The 23,430-nt window shown below is 44.4% G+C and overlaps 1 protein-coding gene across 2 annotated transcripts in view; it reads right to left on the bottom strand.

The window, feature by feature from the left end:
• Nucleotides 1-23,430, bottom strand: part of SESN3 (sestrin 3) — an 81,546-nt gene that overhangs the window by 23,841 nt on the left and 34,275 nt on the right. The window contains exon 2 of one of the 2 annotated variants that reach the window (XM_066586700.1): nt 4,495-4,557. The exons of the other annotated variant lie outside the window; for it this stretch is intronic. Within the exon in view, the coding sequence (XP_066442797.1) occupies nt 4,495-4,557 (63 nt within the window). The remainder of the gene's footprint in view (nt 1-4,494; nt 4,558-23,430) is intronic. 2 annotated transcript variants of the gene reach the window in all.

The following is a 23,430-nucleotide window of genomic DNA, read 5'->3' as shown; positions in this document are numbered from 1 at the left end:
TGAAGCTGATGATACATTGAGGGTGATGAACCAGCACAATTAGGGGTCAGAGTTTCATTTTCTGATACACAGCTCCAAATTCCCTGCTGCCCTTTACACAGCCAGAAAGTTAAAATGACCCACTGGTCGTAGGACAAAATTCTGTCCAGAGACTGGAGGGAGGAGTTCTGTTATCTGCCATTTGTCCTCTGCACCATTGTCTTCTAAGGTGGCGGCTGCAATCTTCTATTCAATGCAAACTGTACACTGATAGTGTTATAGACTACCGATACACTATACCTGCTCTCGGATTGGCCAGCACTGCTCAAGTGATCATTGCTGGCCAATCAGAGCAGCAGGGATTGCCTCAGGCTACCGATGCACAGTGTGCATTAAGTAGTTAGAAGATTGCAGCAACCATCTCGGACGACTGAATACAGGGTTCGTAACCATTGGATCTAATGGACAAAAGTACAGACAGCAGGTAGTATAACTCCCCTCCAAGTCCTGTGACAAATTTTTTGTCACAGGGCTGCAGGGTGGTTTCAATTACAAAACTCTGACCGCCAGATGCCACCACTAGAGGGAGCTCCTAACAGATGGATTCATACAGTTCCTGGTTAAAGTTAATAAACGTGTCTCACCGTCAATACAATCCCAATGCAATCATTGTAAAGAGTTGCAACTTTTTGCCACGTTTGGTGGCCCGGCTGCCACTGGTCCAACACATAAACATAATGTTTTCTGTACAAGGACTGTTGGGCAAATAAATCAGTATTCTTCAGAGAGCCGTCACTGTTCAATGCCCCCGACAACTCTCCAGCCACAGGAGATTGACATTACTGAAGTGCACATCAAAAGGGGGAACTTAAAAGGGGCGCTATAACCAGATTGTGCAGTCTCTACATTTGCTGTACAGTTGAAAATAATCTTCTGTTCCCTGTTATCAGCCATTTCAGGCAGGAGAGAGGCAGGAGAGATAGGATATTTGCTTTTTTTTCTTTTTTTGGAAGGCATATGAAACTTGTGCATTCATCGAAACTTGCTCCCCCACCTCTCTATTCAGCCGAGAGTATTTTTAGTAAGAATGCAAACACAGAGCTGATATTCTCCACCCGGCTTGAGATGCAAGCGCAGCGTTTTACTAGACAAACCCAGTGACCCTGATCACAGAGAAACTGGAGAATAGGAGGGAGAGGGGTGAGAAGACTGCAACAAGTCCAACTCCATACGAATTTAAAGGGGCTACGTGCTGGTGAGCACAAAACTACTATTCCGTGCCCCCTACCACTTACTGCTCCGCCCAATTTCATTGACCCTGGAAACTTTTCACTATTGCAAACACGACACAAACTTCTGAGGCTGTAAAACTGCAAATTAGAAAGTAGAGACAGTAGAAAGCGATCCGAATGACAGAAAATACAAAGTAAGTACCCCCCCCCCCCCCTTTCTGCCTGCAACATCTTATGATACTTCGTCATTGGAATATTCCCACTGAGTGCAGTGAATTGGTAGATCCTAGAATGGACTTGGAGATCCCAAGAAGAGCGTCTTAGCTCCTCCTCCTAAACGCTGATGGGGGTTACATGGCACAGACCCCCACTAATGACATCTTCTGACATATCTCAATGGCATGTCCAGCCAAAAATGAAAATTTCACATCACTCCATGATTCACACATGTTGATCGCAAGAAGTCTTTTTCTCCACAGACCAACTGGATTTTCCTTCAGACCTATCGAAAGCTATTCATTAAAAGCCGGGGCAAATGGTTCGTATGACCAAAGACCTTCATTGAAGTCAATGCGGGATGCATTGCAACTTGCAAGTAGCTGTGGTTGACTTGCACTTTAAGAAGTCACAGTCATAGCCACTTGTGAGTCACAATGTAAACAGCATTAACTTCAACAAGTCCAGTCGCAGTCCCGGGAACCTCGCCGATTAGTTGTTCTAATGGATGGAACTGTTTTGCAGAAAGCAGACAGCTCTGTAAGTTGTGCAGTGGCCGGATGTAATACTGCAGGCTGAGTCCTCTTGAACTGATCAGGACTCAGCTTGTAGTACCACTTCCAGCCACTGCACTACATACGGAGCTGTCTGCTTTCGGCAACATAGCAATTCGGTACACTAAGAGAACAGTTGATCAACGGAGGTCCTGCATAGCAGACCCTTGACAATCAAACATTGATGATCTATCCTGAGGAGACCTTCCAGAGTCCTGGAAGAACAAGCAAGTCTCCTGGTTGGGTTTCTGGATGTTGAGAAAAAATACATTTCCTTCTCCGCCTTGAACCCTGGGCCATTATATGTGGTGGCACATGCTATTGGAGAAAACTTCCCACCAGTAGAATCTAGGAAATGGAAGTAACTGGGGTATCGGAGGTCTGCATTTATTTTTGAGTCAGGGAGGGGGCAGGGGAACAAATTTTTGGATTTGAGGTTTTGTGGTATGATAAAAGAGTCATTTACACTACCTCATGGTTCAAAACAGCCAGGTTGCGAAGGTGTGAACTATACAAATGGATGGGAAGAGTGTTAAAATTTTTTTTGTAATTCCGCTAATGTTTCTTTTGTGCTTCTCCTACTTCTATGTACTGAACTCGCGTGATGTCCCGCAGGCCGTAGAGATGGATGCACAATAATAAATCGCATTTTGTTTTGCTTGATGCTCATCCCTTTCCTCTTTCCTATTCCAGTTTCCTTCCTTATCCTCACAAGTGCGCTGGGAGAAAATGTTTCGTCATTGTAGCGCTTCAAAGAAAACATTATATACAGGGAAATCTATTCGAGTCGACCGCCTTCGAGAGGGGTGGCAAGTACACATAGGATAAGGTGGAACTGAAAATTTGGCAATCTGGTCTGATTGTTATCTAAGTCACAATTATCGTTAAACACAATCATCCACAGTGCAGGGGGAAAAAGAAAGTGAACCTCTGTTTTAATGACTTCTGCAAGAGCCAATTGGCAAAAGGTGTTTCAATTGGTTGTGTGGGTTTACGGGTGTTTTACCTATTAAATAAAAGCACACAAAGTCTGGTTAGTGACAAATCTAATCTCAGGAACGACTGGTTAGTGTGAACCACATGCAAAACTTTCAGAAGACATGTTATAGCGATGCATGAAGCTTAAAAGGGCTGCAACACTAAAATAGGTGAGAAAGAACCTAAGAGGAACAGCAAAAGTTCTACAGAAGACTCCACAACCTGCAAAAACCTTTGTTCATGTATCCTCTATTAGCAAACACTGGAAAAGAATGGTGATCATAAAAGGACACCAGGAGAGAAGCCCCCCAAAACACTGATGCCCATCTCATTGCATTGGGATGTTCAAACAACTCTTCTGGGAAAATGTTCTATGGGCAGATGAGGCAGAGGTGGAACTATTTAGCACGAATGCGCACCACTATGTTTAAAGGAAAATGAAGACATTACACCAACACCAAAAACCTCATCCAACTGTGAAGCCTGGGGGAGGGAGTATCATGGTTTGAGAAGGCTTTGCTCCTCAGGGCCAGGATGCCTTGTGATCATTGAGGGAACAATGAACTCTCAGAACATTTTACAGTAGAATATAAGGGCCGCTGTCTATGACCTCAAGCAGAAGAGACGTGGGTGATACAAAGCACACAAGTAAATCAACCAAAGAATGGGTGAAAGAGGATTTGTATTTTGGAATGACCAAATTAAAGTCCTGACCCTTAACCCTGGAGATGCTGTCATATGACCTGAAGAGGACTGTGCATGAAAGGCATCCCAGAAATACTGCTTAACAGATCCACACTTTCAGGGAGGAATGGTCTAAAATCCTTCCTCAACGTGGTGTAGACCTTATTTAGGTGAAAGAGGGATCACCAAATTACTAAATTGAAGGGTTCACTTTTTCTCACTGCACTGTGGATGATTATTCAATGTGCTTAATAAATGTTGTGAAGAGTATAACTATTTGCGTTATTAGACTGCATTTGTCTATTATCGTGACCTAGATAACAACCAGACCACATTTTTTAGTAATCAATGCAGAAATTCAGGTCATTCCAAGGGGTTCACTTACTTTTTCTTGCAGCTGCAGCTAATAACTTTCTTTTATACCAGTTAAACCTCTCCGAAAGACCATTCCCTTACCTGGACCGGACTTTCAGTTCCATCATGCCCTATGTATGCTGCCCATATTCTTGGAGAAAACCACTTCTTTAGGTGGTCTTCATTAATGCAATATTGGGTGGTCTTAGAGGTTTCCCTGCACCTTTATCACAGCTATATATGCACACACATACACAGAAGACCATATACACACGTATATACACACACAAGACCACAACGACTAACAGACAACAGCTTACATATATGGTGTTTATAGGTAGCGGATTTGTACAGGTGTCATTACTGATTTGGTTTGGTCCCGATTCTCTCGGTCAGGTAGATCTGACTGTATAATTTAGGTGTGGCCCCCGTCTATAGGGCCATGATATATAGGACTTGGTTTCATTACTGTATATGAAGCCGTTGAATGCATTTACCTCTTTTTCAGGTATATAGGCACTTGGTCCTCTTGATGGTTGGGATATTATGATTTTCTTATCCTAAAATAAAATGGACAAAAGGGCTTATAAAATAGTCTGCAATGTAAATCGTCTAATCTGACCTCTATGAAGCAATCCAGGCTGTTACGTGTACGATCAACCTCCACCGGGGCCGCCATGGCTACACAGGATCACAGCAGGGATAATGGAAGGAAGTGCACTTCTCCTAAAGACAACCAATATGGCGACTACCACCATTGGGACTGTGACCAGGCCTTCCTTAAAGGGGCGTGCCAGGAGGGCATCCCCTGCTCGGGACCCTCCTCTATGACCTAGAATGGAGAGCGCTCCTACCATGCTGGACTTTTTCCTATCCTACTATTTGGCCATTTCTCACTAGCGCTTTTACTTTCCTTTGAACTTTTCCGCTGTGGGAGCAGCAAAACGGGAAAAAAAAAATTCCGTTTTCCTGCTCACAGAAACGCGTTGACACTGAAGGCCTTCAATTTCAATCAGTTTCTCAATTTTATGTCTCCATTCCGTTTTTTTTTTTTACACTGGAACAAAAGAACAGTTGAAAAAAGAAATGAAACAAAAAAATGTAAAAAACTTTTTAAAGAAAAAAACAAAACTCAAATTAATTTATTTTCATCCTTTTTTCCTGTTTTTGTATCAGATTTTTTTTCCGAGCGTGCGCAGAGAGTAGGATGGGGCATCATCACTCTTTAAGGAGAGAATCTAGAAGGTGTGTGAGGAGACTTTATAAGGCCATGCTAGCTCCTCTGGGAAGTATATGCAAATAAGGAAGATGGAACAATACCTCTACAGCGCCATCTATTGGATGGCAGCCTTCCAGCAAATCAATGTCCAAGGGGTCTTTGAAACAATGATTGGGAATTGAAAACCAATAGGGTCGGACCTTGATTTGCAGGAATGCTGCCATCCAATAGGTGGCGCTGCAGAGGTATTGTTCCATCTTCTTTATTTGCAGAGGGTAGGAGACATGCGAAAATAATGGGAGGGAAAGCTAGATAGACGAGTCAAAACGGTACAAAGAAACGGATCCGTTTAAAATGCTGAAAAAACGGAAATGAACAGAAAGCATACTATTTTTTTGAAGGATCCACCAAAAAACAGAATGGATGATTTAAGCTCATTTCCGTTTAACTTCTGTTTTGTATAGTTTTGTTTATTTGTAAAACGGCATCCGCCAAAAAAAGCGCTAGTGTGAACTCAGCCCAATACTTCATTTCCCCTGTAGTGCCTGCTGCAGGGTTAACGCAGTCTGACCATGGTTCCTACTGGCAAAATCAGCCGGACTCTGAGCCCTGCGTTCTCAAATGGGTTTTGCAGCCCCTTTAAAGAGGACCTAACATCTCTCCCGACAGGTCCGCTTTAATACTGGTATTCCCCATTACATAATTCAGAAGTAGATTTTCTTTCAACTTTGCACTTTGTCATTCCTCTGTTGTTCCTCCTGGAAACATCTGAATATATTGACAAGTGTCCTTGTTAATAAGGTGCAGTCCAGTCAGTGTTAGCTGGGTTAATGGGATGATGACCCTACACAATGTGACATGGTCAGCAATTTATTCGTACATGTTCAAGAAGAATAACAGAAGGTCATCACCGCCCCCCCCCCCCCCCCCCCCCGCAAAACAGCACCACTCCTGTCCACAGGTTGTGTCTGGTACTGCAGCTGAACATCATTAGCACTACAGTCTTCCTACCCAACATCATGCAGATGTACAAGCATTGTATTGCCTGGCAGGTTTTACGTGTAAAAGGGCAACAATACACAAAACAGGAGACACACAACTCGTCCCGCTTTCTACCTGGAAATTAGTCATTAACTGCAGCTTACTAGGAATCCTTTACTAAGAAAAGAGTTTATATTACAAATGACCCATCACCACCCCGGTTAGGAAATTCTTGAAATTCACCATTAAATTCTAGAGCATGTCTTCTAAGAATTCTTCCGTTCCTCTGTTATTACTCCTAGAAATGTAGACGGCTGGGTGCTTCCGTTCTCCTCGTCTGACCCTGTGCAATCAGTACTGACATTGTTAGGGTGTATATGGCCAAGCCCCATTGTCAATGACGAATAGGAACTCCCAGTTGTTGATTTATTCATACATTTCCAGGAGGAATAACAGAGGAACACTACAATTTAGAATTTTGAGAAGAGATGCTCCAACAATAGTTGTCAGGAGAGCAGACAGATCCTTCTTAACCCAGGAATACTACCCTGCGTGAAAGCTTTGATGTGATTGGTTGCTGTGGGCAACATAGGTATTTGTTCAGACAGCTGTCATAAATCTGCTCCTTATCGTCCAGGTATGAGGCCATTTTTTAAAAAGTGGATTCTAAAACCATAAAAGCAGGGGTACTTACCCATCCTCTCCCTCGGGTGATCCTGAACTGTAGTCCTGCAGTCCTCTCAGTGTTAGTTTTGAGACGGCTACCACCTGACAAGCTGCAGCCAATCAGAAGCCATAGCGGTCAGTTCTCCAGGTATCATGTGAGCTGTGATGCCAAGGGGCACATGACTGCTGTGACTTATGATTGGCTGCAGCAGCTGCTCCAAAACAAGGACCACGAGGTCTGAATCCATTTTTTGAAAATCGCCACAGACCCGGACAAGCCCTGTAATCAGTATGTCCTCAGCTTTGAAGGAGCTACAACGTCTCGCCTACCTGGGCATGATGGAGGTTGTAGTCCCATACCAGCTGGACAGTATTTATTAGTGAAATGCAAATTTTGGCAGGACCATCCTGCAGACAGAAACACAAAGAGGGCGGAGTTTGTGCTCATTTGAATTAAAAAAAAGTGTTTTTGTGCACGCCCCCTCCATAAAAAAAGGTGGGGCTTAAAATATTCTACAATTTAGGATTTATTTAGATTTTCCATTGCTTATATAGCACCAATCTATTCTGTAGCGCTGTACACAGGTTATAGTCAGACATTAGTCTCTGTCCTCACTGAGTCCCAAGTATAATTTGTATAGGAAACCAATTGTGCCAACATGCACACCCCCTTTAAGAATGTGGGGTTTCTGGGAGGTCCAAAATCCTGTTCTTGGCACCCCTGGCAAGCAACTGTGCCCAGCCTTTCCACTGCAGCGGTGTGGTATTGCAGGGGGGGGGGGGGTTGAGGGTCTGGAAGATGAGAGTTACACTTATTGAGCAACTCTCCGTTCTAGAACATGGGCAAGGTGCTAAACCAGGGACCCTTCTCTGTGACAATCCTATGCCCTAATAGGTTATACCATCTTGGCACAACCCCTTTAAATGACCAGTATAGGAGGAAACCACAAACACAGAGAGAAGATGTGGCCCCTGGTTGGATTCAAACTAGGAACCCAACTACTGCAAGGCAAAACCACTGAGCCACCAAGCTGCCTATACATATTGACATTGTGCTTGTAACAAACTTCCAAATCAAGATGAGAAAAAAAAAAGCAAAAAGATAAGAGCACCACTTTACTTGCCAACTTTAATCCACTGATTCATCCAGATTATTTGTTGACCTGGCATATTATATGCCATTCAGTCCTACTGAGTAAACAAACCATACAATTACATGGCCCTTGATGAACCCGATTTGGCATTGGTGACTCAGATCAGAGGCTTAGGGACAATAAAGTGGCCTAAGGCAAAAGATCAGCACCATAAAAAAACATGGATGGCCCTAACCGCCAAAGAACAGTGGTAAATTCCTTTGTCGTCAGGATGTCTATAGCAAAGACGTTCTCCTACTTGTTTCAAGAGGCCAAGCAGATCACAAAGAGTCCCCTTGCCGAAACCTCCAACAATCACCTCTGATCTGTGGAGGAATCTTACGGTAAGCGTTCAGTTTCCCTGCAGTGCCCCTACAGGGTAAATGAGGTATCACACAATGTACATTCAAATGAGTGGGTTGTCTGTGTAATACCGGACGGGTCCTCTAGAGTGAGGGATGATCTTTGTTACTGCTGTCCTCTATGACCAAAAAAGTAGGACCCTGAAGAGAGAAATCCCGTCAATTAAAGAGGTTATTCAACTGTTTAGAAAAGGCCTTTGACAAGAGTAGATCACAAAGTGTCACTATGCTAGAACCTCCAACGATCAGCTCTAATCTGTGGAGGAATCTGACAGGAAGTGTTCAGTTCCCCTGCAGTGCCACCACAGGGGAAATTAAGTATTACACCGCGCTCATTCATATCAATGAAAGGGTTGTGTGTGTAATATAAGACAGGTCCTCCAGAAGGATGACTTTTACATGAATGGCTGTCCTGTAATACCAGGATAACGGAAGGGCCATCAGAATGCAAGCAGTTCTTACTTAGCAGGTCATTGATAGCGGTCAAGAGCAATGGATCCTGTTCTAGGATGTTCATATACCCTAATAGTTCATAACCAACTGGGGATTCTGTCTTGGCACAACCCTTAGGTCACAACTCTAAGACCCACCAAGACTACTTTCTGATATACGAAAAAACTAATTATTAACCAAAATCTAATGTTATCCTCAATCCATATATTCCCCATCAGTGGTAAGACCTGCACCAGTCCTAAGAACAGGGGTCCCAATCCCCCCCATTTACTCATCACTGTAGGGTTGCTTCTCCCACCTGCACGCATATATTTATATTCCACAACATTTCTGCTCGATTTGCAACCTGATTGGTTGTTTGGGTTGGCCGATTCACAGTGATTGGTTGTTTGGGTTGGCCGATTCACAGTGATTGGCTGTTTGGGTTGGCCGATTCACAGTGATTGGCTGTTTGGGTTGACCGATTCACAGTGATTGGCTGTTTGGGTTGGCCGATTCACAGTGATTGGCTGTTTGGGTTGGCCGATTCACAGTGATTGGCTGTTTGGGTTGGCCGATTCACAGTGATTGGTTGTTTGGGTTGGCCGATTCACAGTGATTGGCTGTTTGGGTTGGCCGATTCACAGTGATTGGCTGTTTGGGTTGGCCGATTCACAGTGATTGGCTGTTTGGGTTGGCCGATTCACAGTGATTGGCTGTTTGGGTTGGCCGATTCACAGTGATTGGCTGTTTGGGTTGGCCGATTCACAGTGATTGGCTGTTTGGGTTGGCCGATTCACAGTGATTGGCTGTTTGGGTTGGCCGATTCACAGTGATTGGCTGTTTGGGTTGGCCGATTCACAGTGATTGGCTGTTTGGGTTGGCCGATTCACAGTGATTGGTTGTTTGGGTTGGCCGATTCACAGTGATTGGTTGTTTGGGTTGGCTGATTCACAGTGATTGGTTGTTTGGGTTGGCTGATGCACAGTGATTGGTTGTTTGGCTTGGGTCGAGCAGAAGTGTTGTGGAATATAAAAATATGCCACCTGCACTGATCTCAGATCGAATGGAGCCAAAGCTGCACATGCGTGGCTGTCGCTCCATTAATTTTAATAAAGCTGATGGAAATTGCCGCGAGCTTGCAGTTGGCCATCTCCAGGTGTCACACCGCACATGCACAATAGCCATTCAATTTCATGGATCGGCTATTGTGCATGCGCGGTGTGACTCTTCATTTTCAATGGAACTGCTGGAGATAGTCAACTGCAAGCACGCAACAATTTCCATCAGCTCCATTGAAATGAATGCAATAAGCTCCTATGGATAGGAGATAAGCTTACAATTTTGAGATAAGACCTTTAAAGGAACACTTGAGACAAACCACTTATGCCTGCCGGAGGTCCTGGTACATGACAAAGAAGCAGCACCGTTCTGGTCATCGCTGCAGCTCGCATTTATGATCAGCCCCATTCTAGGTAATACAATACTAGACAAGAGTGGAGTAGTTCCCAAAAAACAAAAAATAACCCTAAAAATTGAATTTTAATCAAATGTCTGCTTCTATTCTGTGCAAGTGAGGAGATGAAACTGTTTGAAGTGCGAGTCTTGCATCACCAAATTCTTGGCAATGGAACAAAGTTGGTGAAAGGTTAGTAAAGAACGCCCTTCGGTAGATACGATGGAGTTTCCCATAACTTATTTACACCTAGGTCGCCGGCTGCCGCTCTCCACGTTTAACCCCGGGGCAACGTGCTATTGGACGTCAGGGACACACCTTCCTGTTTATACCTGCAGCGACCTGGAATGACACCGGGCTCCGAAGAGTCCCGCAATCTACAGCCCTGGTCAGCAACAAGCGCCTGAGAAAATAATGTGGCAAGAGATTGCGGTAAGCGAGCGCCGGTAATATGAGAGCTGAGAACTGATAACGGCCTCACCACAATGACTGGCAGGATTCTCTGACAGAGCACTACAGGGAAGCTTGTACCCCCATACATATAGTCTACAGAATATATGACATGGGTGTTCTCAAAGTGCTTGTTTGGAAATATGGGCATGTATACTGAATGGCCACGCTAATAGAGCCACCGGCCCTTTCACAGTTGCGGCTTTCCTGTATGGAGATTCTCCCCGTGACCCCGGAGTGCGCATAAAATCACGGGGCAAGTTTTCCATGGATCACTTTCAGTGTGAATCCACATTAGTGTAAAATCCAGCTATCTGAGCGACTCCCAACGACACCGGGTCATCGGTGCTGGACTAGCCAGGGTCAGGACCTTCCGTGAAGGAGTGTTTGTCTATATTTTATCTTCAAGGATTTTGGAATAAGAAAGTTCTAGAGCACACATGGCAAACACAAGGCCCACCGCCTTATTTTATGTGACCCGCCGACTGTGCATAAAGCCTAACAGGAGTACTACCTACCCCGTCTACAGCTCCGATCCAGGGGCGGCAGTGCAGAATCTGTGACCTCTGACCTATGGGGGTCACTGTTACTATCGAGCCACTATGGGGTTCACTGTTACTACTGAGCCACTATGGGGTTCACTGTTACTACTCGGGCCACTATGGGGTTCACTGTTACTACTCGGGCCACTATGGGGTTCACTGTTACTACTCGGGCCACTATGGGGTTCACTGTTACTACTCGGGCCACTATGGGGTTCACTGTTACTACTCGGGCCACTATGGGGTTCACTGTTACTACTCGGGCCACTATGGGGTTCACTGTTACTACTCGGGCCACTATGGGGTTCACTGTTACTACTCGGGCCACTATGGGGTTCACTGTTACTACTCGGGCCACTATGGGGTTCACTGTTACTACTCGGGCCACTATGGGGTTCACTGTTACTACTCGGGCCACTATCACTATTGGTGCCACCACGGGGCACTGTTACTACTGGTGTCACTATGGGGGTCACTGTTACTACTCGGGCCACTATGGGGTTCACTGTTACTACTGGGGCCACTATCACTATTGGTGCCACCACGGGGCACTGTTACTACTGGTGTCACTATGGGGGTCACTGTTACTACAGAGGCCTCTATGGAGGTCACTGTTACTACTCGGGCCACTATGGGGTTCACTGTTACTACTGGGGCCACTATGGGGTTCACTGTTACTACTGGGGCCACTATGGGGTTCACTGTTACTACTGGGGCCACTATGGGGTTCACTGTTACTACTGGGACCACTATCACTATTGGTTCCACCATGGGGCACTGTTACTACTGGTGTCACTATGCGATTCACTATTACTGCTCTAGCCATTCTGGGGTTCACTATTACTACTGGGGCCACTATTGAGGTCACTATTACTGCTTGGGCCACTATAGGGCCCACTTACTACTGGGACTACTATCACTACTGGGGCCACTGTTACTATTTCGTCCACTATGAGGGTCACTTACTACTGGGGCCACTATGGGGGCACTGTTAGTACTTCAGCCACTATGGGGGCGGGGGGGTGTCACTATTACTACTGGGGCCACTATGGGGGGGGGGGGGGTCACTATTCGGGCCAGCTCACACAAGCATAAGCACATTTTAGTTGTGTAAATACAGGGTGTATTTTGTGACCAAAAATCCTTTACGCCCGCGATTCTCGGGCACTCCGGCATGTTTTTATGTGCGCGTATACACTGTGCGTTTGCGCACACAAAACAAAGTGTAGACAGCCTCCTTGACGCGGTGCGCAAATACAAAGTGAATAGACAGGTTTCCTGCGTATTTGTGCCCATCCATTCCCTTCAGCGGCCTATGGCGGTATGTAATCCACACCAAAAACAGGTCATGCCAGGTATGTTTTCTTGCAATTGCGCATCGCGTGAAAAAATACGCTCATGTAAACGAATTGTAAAACAATCGGCCCTTTGAAGGCACCCATAAGGCGGCCCTGGGGGACAATGAGTTTGACACCACTAATCTAGAGCCCAGATTACAGCAGCAGCGAATTGATAAATGGGGGATTTTTTCGTACAAAGAGTTGCATTCTGCTGTGATGGGAGTGGGCTGCGGTAACAGAAGCTTTCACAATACAGATAGGAGCGGTGGCCTCAGCACTATTCTGTATGATAGCGCTGCAGAAACGGGAGGCCTGCAATACTTCCATGACCTTGGCCTTGGTCTCGTCAGAACTACCAGATAACACTCCATGGCTTCTGGGAGTAATAGACCTTCCGGAGTAGTTTAACCCTCATAGCGGGAGATTAGTACAAAGAAGAGATTGCAAAATGGGCATGAGAACAAAGTCCCGCAGGTTGAATCCTAAATCAGGAACTGCCATAAAGACTGCAGCAACCAATGAGAATTCAGATCTATAAAACCTAGAAAGAAACTTCCAAATAATTACATATATTCCGTTTCCCTGAAAATAAGACATACCATGAAAATAAGACCTAGCATGATTTTTCAGAATTTTTGAGGATGTAAAAATGATTTTTCTGGCTTTTTGAGGATGCTTGAAATATAAGCCCTACTCAAAAATTAAGCCCTGTTAACAGGTAATTAAAAAAAGTCAATTTAAATAGTGTCCAGGCAGCTATGCATGTAAAAAAGTTAAACCTTTTTGAACAAAAATTAATATAAGACACTGTCTTATTTTCGGGGAAACATGGTAGTGTGTGTGGAGTAAGGCCGGACTCACACGGCCGTACACTTACTGCGTATTACCCACGCAGTTTTTATGGCATGCACTATCTTGGCGCATATTACGCACGCATACATGCCATGATAGTGCATGAGGTATATGTGCACGGCAAAATAGATATTGAGCTTTATTAGTATGAAATATACTATAAAGCCATATCAACAAGACGTCTTAAAATATAGTATATAAAGGAGATAATGGAGCTAAAAAACAGCCCCTCAACGAGAGGTCCAAAGACAGTGACCATCCGGTAAGAATGAAAAAAATAGTGTGCGCTGATTAAAATGCACAACTGTTCACTGCACCACAAACACTACAGAGGAGATGTGTATGAACAATAATGCGCGTAAACAAAAAGTGATGAAAACACAAAAAAGTACAGTCAGTAATCTACCTAAACAAATACCCTGAGACACAGCTGATACCCGAATATATCACAGGAAAGGACAGGACGATGCACGCTACACTGATTCAGTAGCTTAGTCAGGAAATCAGCAGTAAGATAAAGATAAACCACGTACAGACAGACTGTTTTGGGGGTTTTGCCCCTCATCTGTGTATGGTTATCTTTACCTTCAGGAGAAAACTCTAGCTTTGGATGACATTCCCAGTCATTATTACAAGACCTGTTAAAAAGGTCAGACATTGACTTGCAGGAATGCTGCCTTCCAATAGGTGGTGCTGTAGAGGCATAGTTCCATCTGCATAACTTTCCCAGAGGAGCATGTGCGGCTTTCTAAAGGCCCATTTAGACACAACGATATCGCTCAAAAGCCATCTTTTGAGCAATAATCCTGTCTAAACGTGCGGCCATCGTGCACTATTCGCTCATCGCTAACTTTTAGCAAGCTAAAAATCAGCGATGAGCCTTATCGGCACTGCGCGCTGAGTTCTCAGTGGGATACCGCTGATAGTATTGTTTCAGCTGGTATCCCACTCCACGAACACAGCAGAATTATGCAGAAGACAGCGCTCCAGCTGTCATTTACATACCCCGCTCGGAGCGCTCAGCTATATACCAACTGAGCGCTCCGAGAACACAGCAGCTGTATACAGAAGATAGCGCTCCAGCTGTCTTCTGTATACAATGGGAGCCTTCATTTACACACTAATGAGCTCTGAAGTACCTAATTAGCTTCTTAAGAGCTTATGCAAAGTGATCGCTCAAAACGGTCACTCAAACTGCCGTGTAAATGCAGAAAACGAATATTGCCGCGGGTTTTGGAGCGGCTTGGCTGCACGCTTTTCCATTGCAGCCGGCATTTCCATAGAGGAGAGCATGGCCGCAAAAGAAAAAAAAAAAGAATGGACATGCTGCAGCCGGCGGATCTGCGCCTCAGCACCGGCTTTGCCGCAACACATTTGTCGTCCCGTGTCCACATGGCTGACTAATACCGGGGTTAGTGGCCGCAGGCGGATTTACCCTGGAGAAATTCTGGACGGAATTTCAGCGGCAAATCAGCCCCGTGTGAACCCAAGTGCGGTTCTTACGCTTTTTAGAAACTGCCTAAAACCACGTGTCTTTTCTTGAAAATCGCATGTATTGTTAAAAACCACATGCGATTTGTTCAGGTTTTGGGAGAACAAAAGTCTGATTACCGTTTTCTAGACATATACACCAAGCATTAACTCTTCGTTGCGCTCGCCCAGGATGCACCTGTGTTTCAGCTATGTGCAGGCCGTATCCAGTCTTGTGAGTGCAGATTTGTACCCCCCAGGTATTTTAGCTGTAGCCCTTTAAATCCAAGTATCCCTAGAAGGGATTGACAGAACCCTGCAGTTGCATAGATCACACTAGACGATGATAGATTGTGCAAATGATTGTACAATGTTAGATTCTGTACAAAGGGGACTAAAATATCGAAATCTGTTGGAAGTTCCAGTGTATCTTTATGTGAAGGAAGTGTCCTATTCTCGCGGTTACATCATATTCAGATGACATTTAGTTGCTTCTAGTTTACAATATGTATCACCATTAAAATCAGCCAATATCCTGGTGAACTTATACATAGGCAGAGCTGCAGTATAGAGCATGGGGGACAGATAAGCAGTCTGATCCTCTGATACTGTTTTTTTATGTGCCCCCTATTATTGCTGAAGATATAGCATCATCCCAATTTCTTCCTCTGCTGCCTAGGAATCCTAAAAGAAACAGCGCCATTATCAGCATACAAGAAATCCGTGGCAGCGGCAAGGTCGGCAGATAGCGAGATTTATTCCTTTTCCCCTGAAGACCTCATTAGTGTTCTTTGCTTTCCAAAAACAAAATATATCTGAGAAAATCCAAGCCCTGGGTCTCCGGCTTGACCCCCCTGCAATGCTATTCTGCTAGGTAAACATTACCGCCATATAGATTGCAGCCTGTAACCGAATATAAACACTGGGGAGTGCAAAGAGTTAATGATTAATAATATTGGGTTCAATATTGGTTACAGTTAATGATGTGAGACCGATATGAGCCATATTATGCCTCGGACCTCACCAGGCATCATTGGGGTTCTGAGGCCATTGGGGTTCTGGGATAGACTGCCTCGCTGCAGTGGCATACCAAGGACAACCTACTAGATGTATTTGCATGCCCATGAAAAACCATAGCCGGCAAGATGTAGCTAACTGCAATTTTCCTACGGTTCCACATTCAAGGTGTGAGGCACTTTGTACCTCAGGCCTCACTAGGTTGTATTAGTAAGAGGCATAAGTCTGGAATAACTGCCCACTACTGCCAAGACAATCTACCTATTCGGCCAACTTGTCCTGGTACCGTCCTTTTTCTTCCCAGCAGTACCTCATCAGGAAGGACTTTGTTGTGTGGTAAGGGGTTCTACGATTTGGTGTTAAATTTACGGTGCTAGGGGCACCCTGTGTAGAATTCTTCTTGATGCCCTTTCTGTAAGATAAAAACTACATGTATTGTACTGATGGGTAGTCCGCCTGTATTCTGCTTGGGCAGAAAACAGCAAGACAGCAGCATACATAGACCAGAACAGCTCAACAAATAAAAACTGTGCCAGAACCAAACTCAGTACATTAATACAATACCCAAACCAAGCTCATAACAAATATAGCTCCAGAAAGAAGCTCATAAATATAGCATGAACAAACCTCAATACATAGATACAATACCAGAACCAAGCTCATAACAAATACAGTACCAGAATCAAGCTCAAAAATACTCAAACCAAGCTCATAACAAATATAGCTCCAGAAAGAAGCTCATAAATATAGCATAAACAAACCTCAATACATAAATACAATGACAGAACCAAGCTCATAACATAAATACAGTACCAGAAGCAAGCTCAAAACAAATATAGCATGAAGAAAACTCAGTACATAGATACAATACCAGAACCCAGCTCATAAATCTAGCATGCGCAAACCTTAATACATAGATACAATACCAGAACCAAGCTCATAACAAATATATCATGAACAAACCTGAATACATAGATGCAATACCAAAACCAAGCTGATAACAAATACAGTAGCAGAACCAAGCTCAAAACTAATATAGCATGAACAAACCTCAGTACATAGATGCAATACCAGAACCAAGCTCATAACATGAATACAGAAGCAGAACTAACTGACTTTAGAACACCTGAGGGGAGGAAACAGAACCAGGAGGTGGATGATTCTGGCAGCTCCACAAAATGCTGCTGCACAGAGGAAGATAATCAACTGGCCAGACTGACCTAAGGGGGGTGATCGCCCACAGCCTACATCCACCTGGTGCCCCCTTCCCTACAAACTGGTGACCGATGCCCTTCGTGACCACATGGGTTGTACGTATCTAAGGCCGGCCATGTATATGGATATATTTTCTAGGCTATCTTGGTACTCAGGTGGAGAAATGAGTGGGCAAGTAGTTCTGGTGCCCTTGAAACGGCAGCGACAACCGGGAGCAATTGTTTTTCAAGCTCCAAAATACGTCAATCAAGGATACAAGGAGCATCGGCACATCTGTGCACCGCTTAGCTTAGTTAATATAAAGTGTATCAACCAAACCATGTTATCAGGAAGCAGATTAGGCCATATCAGCTGCTTCCCGGTTGATAAGTACAAAGTAACAATCGGCTCTGCCTGAGAGCTACAAGACGGCAGAGCTTCCAATGGTCCAGATTTGTGGTTACTTGGAGGTCAAAAGGGAACATGCTCCGAACAGATGGGGGCATGGGAGAGGTGCATGAAGTGACTACAAGGGGGCTAACATGAGGTGTGATATCACACACATGAATACTGAAGTATTGCTTGTGAAACCCACTGAACCTGATGCCATCTGAAGCAATTACTTTACATATTAACACATTTCCTCTTTAATACGTTTACCACAATTTGCTACACTATACATCGTTTATGAGCAGTGGTAAAGCATAACGCACAGGCTGCCTTCATATATCTATATACACTAAATAACCACTTTATTACAGACCTCAGCCCTCTCACAATTGGCGCTTCCCTGTCTGGAAAATAGACCCGTGACCCCGGAGTGCAGCACAAAAACACTCAAGTTTTCAGTGGATCAGTTGACTTCCAACGAGGTCTAGTCAAAAACTGGATCACTGGTCAGATGGATCCAGATTTCGGTTGCACCGTGCTGATGAGAGGACAGAATTTGGCACAAGCAGCATGAATCGATGACCCCTTCCTGTCAGCTGATCAGAACATGTTGGTGCTTCATCTAATTAGCAGCAACTATAAGACCCTCTCTGTCCGTAGGGGCCGATATTCCTGCAGAGCGATTTAGGAGTATGATAGAAGGGTATTATTGTCACGTTGCCCAATAGACATGTATTATACTTGTGGCCAGGTGATAGAGAATTAATGCCGTCGTGCCTCAGGTCTAAAAACTGAAGCCCAAAAAGGTTTCTTGGATATGGTTTGGAAGTGTTGGCACATAGACAATCGTAAAATGTGCACTGTAACTATTTATATAGTTTTCTAGTTCCCATCTGGCTGCCTAACTTCCCTTTTTTAGGACCACATCTCTTTTTTTTAAATAGCACATTTCTGCTGTTTTTAGCATTATGTGGGTTATCTTGAAATGCAGTCTACGTACATAAATTATACATATGTACAGAAGTGAGGAAGAATTAACAAACAGCGGCCTAAAGCAATGCCGAGATATAACAAGAAGGAAGATATGGGGGATGAGAAAATATGAGCTGACCAATTTTGGTAGAATCAGGCGACTATTTTATCGGCATGGGGGTCTGGCAAGCCACAGAGTATGGCGGACCTGGCCTGTGTATGTAATGCAGCGGATCAACCTCAGCTTTGGAAGTTGGCATGAGTGTAGCTACATTATCAGCCTTAATGTTTGCAAAGACACCTACCCCAGGAGTAAAACTAGGAGACCGACCATAATAAGCTCTTGGCATGTGACTCCTGCACCCTCCGTGTCTCAACCCAGTCAAGTGTAGTCAGGTGAGTTGGAGAAGTTCTTAATTTTTGCTTCCAACCTGTTCCTTGTCAATTACAACCCTAGAAGAAGAATCTCCAAAGCTTCTAAAGTTGGGAGTGCATATAGGATAGCTAGGAGCTAAACTATCATTCTCCCAACGACCAACCCATATCATCTCCTGATCTACCCAACCATTTGTTGCCCACCACCCAACGATATAGAGATTGGATCGGTAAAGTGGTCTCCACACATTTTAGATCATCAAATCCCGTTTAAGGGTCCTTTCACACAGAGCAATTAATCATTGGAATGCGCTGTGTTGCTCATGTGGAGTTCAGAGGGACGGAAGGTCCCGTCATATGGCTGCTTTAGCAGGCTTTCTCTGGCACTCTCAGAGACAGGTAGGTTGGTGCTGGTAAGTTGTAGGACCTGTGAGCGGAGCTACAGTGCTGTCGGTAAACAAGCCCTATGCAGGCAAACACAGCAGCGGTTTGGTGGCTGTACAGGATGAAGAAGAGGGTCCAGAGCGGCGGATGAAAGGTACCGGTTGCCACTACTTATCGGTACCTTCTAGAATTCAGCATATTCAGAATTTCCATTTTGTACCCAGAAAACAGGAACGATTGGCAATGTAATGCATAGACAGTTCTGGTCCAGATGTGAGAATCAGAGAGAGAACAGTGCTTTCTTGGTTACTCTCAATCTCATACAGGACCATCCTGATTAAAGGACCAGCCCTCTATGATAGGCATTTCGAAAAGGAGGGGCGTATGGGACAATCTCTTTAGAAACTGGTACCTAATTTATCACCCATTTCATTCAATGCTGTTTAATTAGATCTCATGCTTAAATTCTTGGCTCTAGGAAAAAAAAGTCCACCTAAATTTCCGAGAAGGCATCTGACATTTTTGGAAGTCGAGAGGTTGAAGGTACTCAATTAAAAAAACAAACATATATTTCTAAAAAGGAGATGATAGTCATTGCCTGCAAAGCAAAAAACATGGTTGTGTATGTGTCGCACCGGTTGTTTTCATAGAACAGAGCATAAAATGTTCCATCACAAAGCAAAGTTCACTTCTTGGTGCAGCTTCTAATAGAACTAAAATGAGTCAGCTCCCAGTCTCTGGTCAGAACCCTCAAACCATGTCAAGTGTAAGAAAGAGTGCAAAGTGCTTCAGAGGACACTAACTCGCGAGTGCTTCGTGATCACACAAGTTTTATCATCTCTCCATCAGTAGTTTATCAATGCAAAAAAAAATAAATCTGTATTTGACACCAATTGAGGAGCAAAGAAGAAAATCCAAGGTACTCGAAATTCCAGGGTGAATGGAGAAGAGCTTAGATTAGGTAACATGGTAGGCCTTCCTAAAAGGATGTTTTTAGGGGAATGCTTAAAGCTGTGGGCGTTGGGTATTAACTCGATTGTCTGGGGTAGCACAATCCGGAGAACTGGTGCAGCTTAGGATAAATCTTGCAGTCAAGAGTGGGAGGTCTAGATTAGTAAGGAATTTAGTCTAAGGTCATCAACAAAGCAAAGGGAGTGGGTAGGGTGGTAGGCATAGATGATGGAAGAGGATATATGTGGCACAGTAATATAGAGAGCCTTATGGGTGAGAATGAAGGAGTTCAAATTGTATTCTATATTTGACGGGCAGCCAGTGTAGTGACTGGCACAGGGTGGAGACATCAGTGTAGTGACTGGCACAGGGTGGAGACATCAGTGTAGTGACTGGCACAGGGTGGAGACATTAGCGTATTGGTTTGGCAAACGTGAGCCTGGCTGCTGCATTCAGGATGGATTGGAGAGGAGAGAGCAAGAGACAAAAAAAAACTGCAACGTTTTGGCCACATGGATTTTTTTTCCAGAAAGCATACAGAACAGGATTCTACATGTAAAAAATTAAACTCGCATTTGTACATAAGAAAGTACTTGCTCTTCCGGAGGTTGTTGAGTAGAGTTGAAGGGAAGGTCGGTAAAGTCCTCAGAAGGAGGGTAACTTGGGTGAGCAGTTTAGAGATTTTTGACTTTTCCGAGAGGGCCTGGCATGGACTGCATTCAAGTGAGCCATTTTTTGGTTATGAAGCAAAGCCAGATCTTGGATTAATGATGATATCTGTCACCATGACTATTGTTATTCTTAATTTGCATAGCAAATTTCCCAGAGGAGCATTGCATGTCATATAAGTCTCCTCACGTCTACTTGCAGAGGTCAGGATGAGAGCAACGAGGGGAACAGCCCTACTTGACAGGAGAGCCAAAGCAAAAAGAAAGAAACTGAGTATACTGCCCGAGTAAGGGGTCATTCTGGCACCAAACTGCATAGCCGTCACGAATATAGCTTCAAAATCATCCAGTGGGTTTCCCTCTCCCTGCTTGTGGCTCATCTGTCAAGCAGCGCTGTTCCTCTTGTTACCCTTACCTTGTCTTCTGCACTTTGTCACAGAGGCACTGCCAATTCATTGGGGCCTGGTAGCAGTATATTTGACAGGCCTTAACTGTGGTTGTGCCATCAGCACAACTCAAGGTAGCATTATTCCTGTTGTTCCCAATTGAAGATGGTGCACAAGCTTTCTGCGCTATGGAACATCTTTTTTTTAACTTTATTGCTCACGCCTACTTGGCAGTCTAACCCTCCCAACCCAATTCACAGGCCTCCCAACCACCCAACCAGAAACCTTTCGTACACTGATGAGGGGCAAAACCCTCCAAATAGTTATCTGTACATGGTTATCCTCTCCTTCTGAACATGACTTCTGGAGGTGCCTTATATTCCCTGCCATGTTAAGAGTTTCGTTAGGTCAGACACTGACTGCTAGGGAAGCTGCCTTCCAATAGGTGGGGCTGCAGAGGCATTGTACCATCTCATCTGCATACCAAATTTCCCAGAGGAGCATTACATGGCCTATAAGTCTCCTCAAGCCTACTTTGGGGTCTTCACAAGGAGAAATAGTATCCCTCCCAACCTATGGCTATGTCTTACGACTATGTCTTGTGTGGTGGAGGCCAGCGGCGCAGGACAGAGGTAGATGTCCAAAGATATAGGTTTATTTGATTAGAGCCAACACGCATTGCTGGAGCTATGAGAATATTTCATTACAAACATCTGTAATAGTAGCCTATTGATAAGCTGTACCCATGTGGGCTTCTTCCGTATTTCAAAGAAACTATATAAAGGCTTCTTTAGTGCAGAAACGAATGTGAATAAAGGACCAGGTTGAACAAGCCTCAATAGGAGAGGACAAAAGAAAAATAAAGCCCATTTCGAACAGAATACGTTCATCATACAAAATGTAACCACATGACTATCCGCAGACATGGCTGCGAGCCACACGGCCACAGGGATTTCGCTTTTTAGGATTATCTAAGCTATCGCAGCATGTGAACTTTTAATATTACTCTCTCGTTTGGCTATTTGAACTCTTGGCATTTCGGCTCTTAACCTATTTGTCTACTAAGCAGAAAAATATTAAGTTGGACAGAAGGGAATTTTTAAGAGGACAGAAACAGAAAGTTGAGACGTGCCGTGCGATGACTCTGCAGGAACTTTTTTTTGATTTTTTGTTTCTTTAACTTTTTGAGACTGTTGCCTCTTGGAAACCCAACACGCCAAGAAGGAAAGCTATGGTGCTCAAGCTGTACTGTAAATACTAGATCTATTGGACATTAGTCGTCATTTGGCTCATTGTAATATGTACATTAAGGAGGGTTTCACAATACGTACTTGTTAGAGGGGTCTATTACCATAACTAACCACAGAGTGTCCCTCTGCCGAACCCCCAACCACCAGCTGTAATCCAGGGGAAAGCTCTTAGTCAAGGCCCTATTACATAGGCCGACTGTCAGGCACGGCAAAAGTGCCCTACAGCCGTCCCAGCGATATCGTCCTACACAGGAGCAGTCATTGGTCATTGAATGAAGGTGGACTGGGCTGAGGGACGTTCCGGCCGCACCTTCATTCATATTCATGGGTGAATGAACAAATTATAATTTGTTGTTCAGATTGTGCAAGCATTTACACTGAACAACTAGTGTTCAGATTCCCGCGATCCAGTGAGAATTTGAACAATCATCGATCAGTGTTCACTTTCCCTGCAGCACCACCACAGGAGAAATGAAGCATTACATGGCGCCCAGTCAAAAGCAATGGATATCTGTGCAATACAGGACCTCCAGATTGAGAGACGCTCTTTACAACTACGCTACACTCTAAGAGGTGAGGATCTGGAATGTTGGCATTGCGCCACCATCAGCTCAAGAGCGGCAGATTTCCCACTGCTTCCTGGTCCCAGGCACCACACATCAGCTTCCTAATCATCAGTTCTTCGGCATTCAGCTCACCAGTTATCCTTTTTATATCAGAGCATCAACCAATCACTCAGTGTCCACTGAGCATGCTCAGTTTATTTGTGCCAAATTTTGGCGCACGCTATAGTTTTGGATCCTCTCTCATTTTATGGCTATACATCACATGGGTGTGGGTCCTTACATGCCCATATGGTAAATAAGAAAAAAGCAATTTTGGTACCCATCACATCTACAGACTTTTTCGTCTTAAGTACGGAGAGCATTTTCCCGCGCCAGAC

Source organism: Eleutherodactylus coqui, chromosome 1 (genome assembly GCF_035609145.1).
Source record: "Eleutherodactylus coqui strain aEleCoq1 chromosome 1, aEleCoq1.hap1, whole genome shotgun sequence".
NCBI classification, from domain to species: domain Eukaryota; kingdom Metazoa; phylum Chordata; class Amphibia; order Anura; family Eleutherodactylidae; genus Eleutherodactylus; species Eleutherodactylus coqui.
This window is presented reverse-complemented; position numbering and strand designations above follow the sequence as displayed.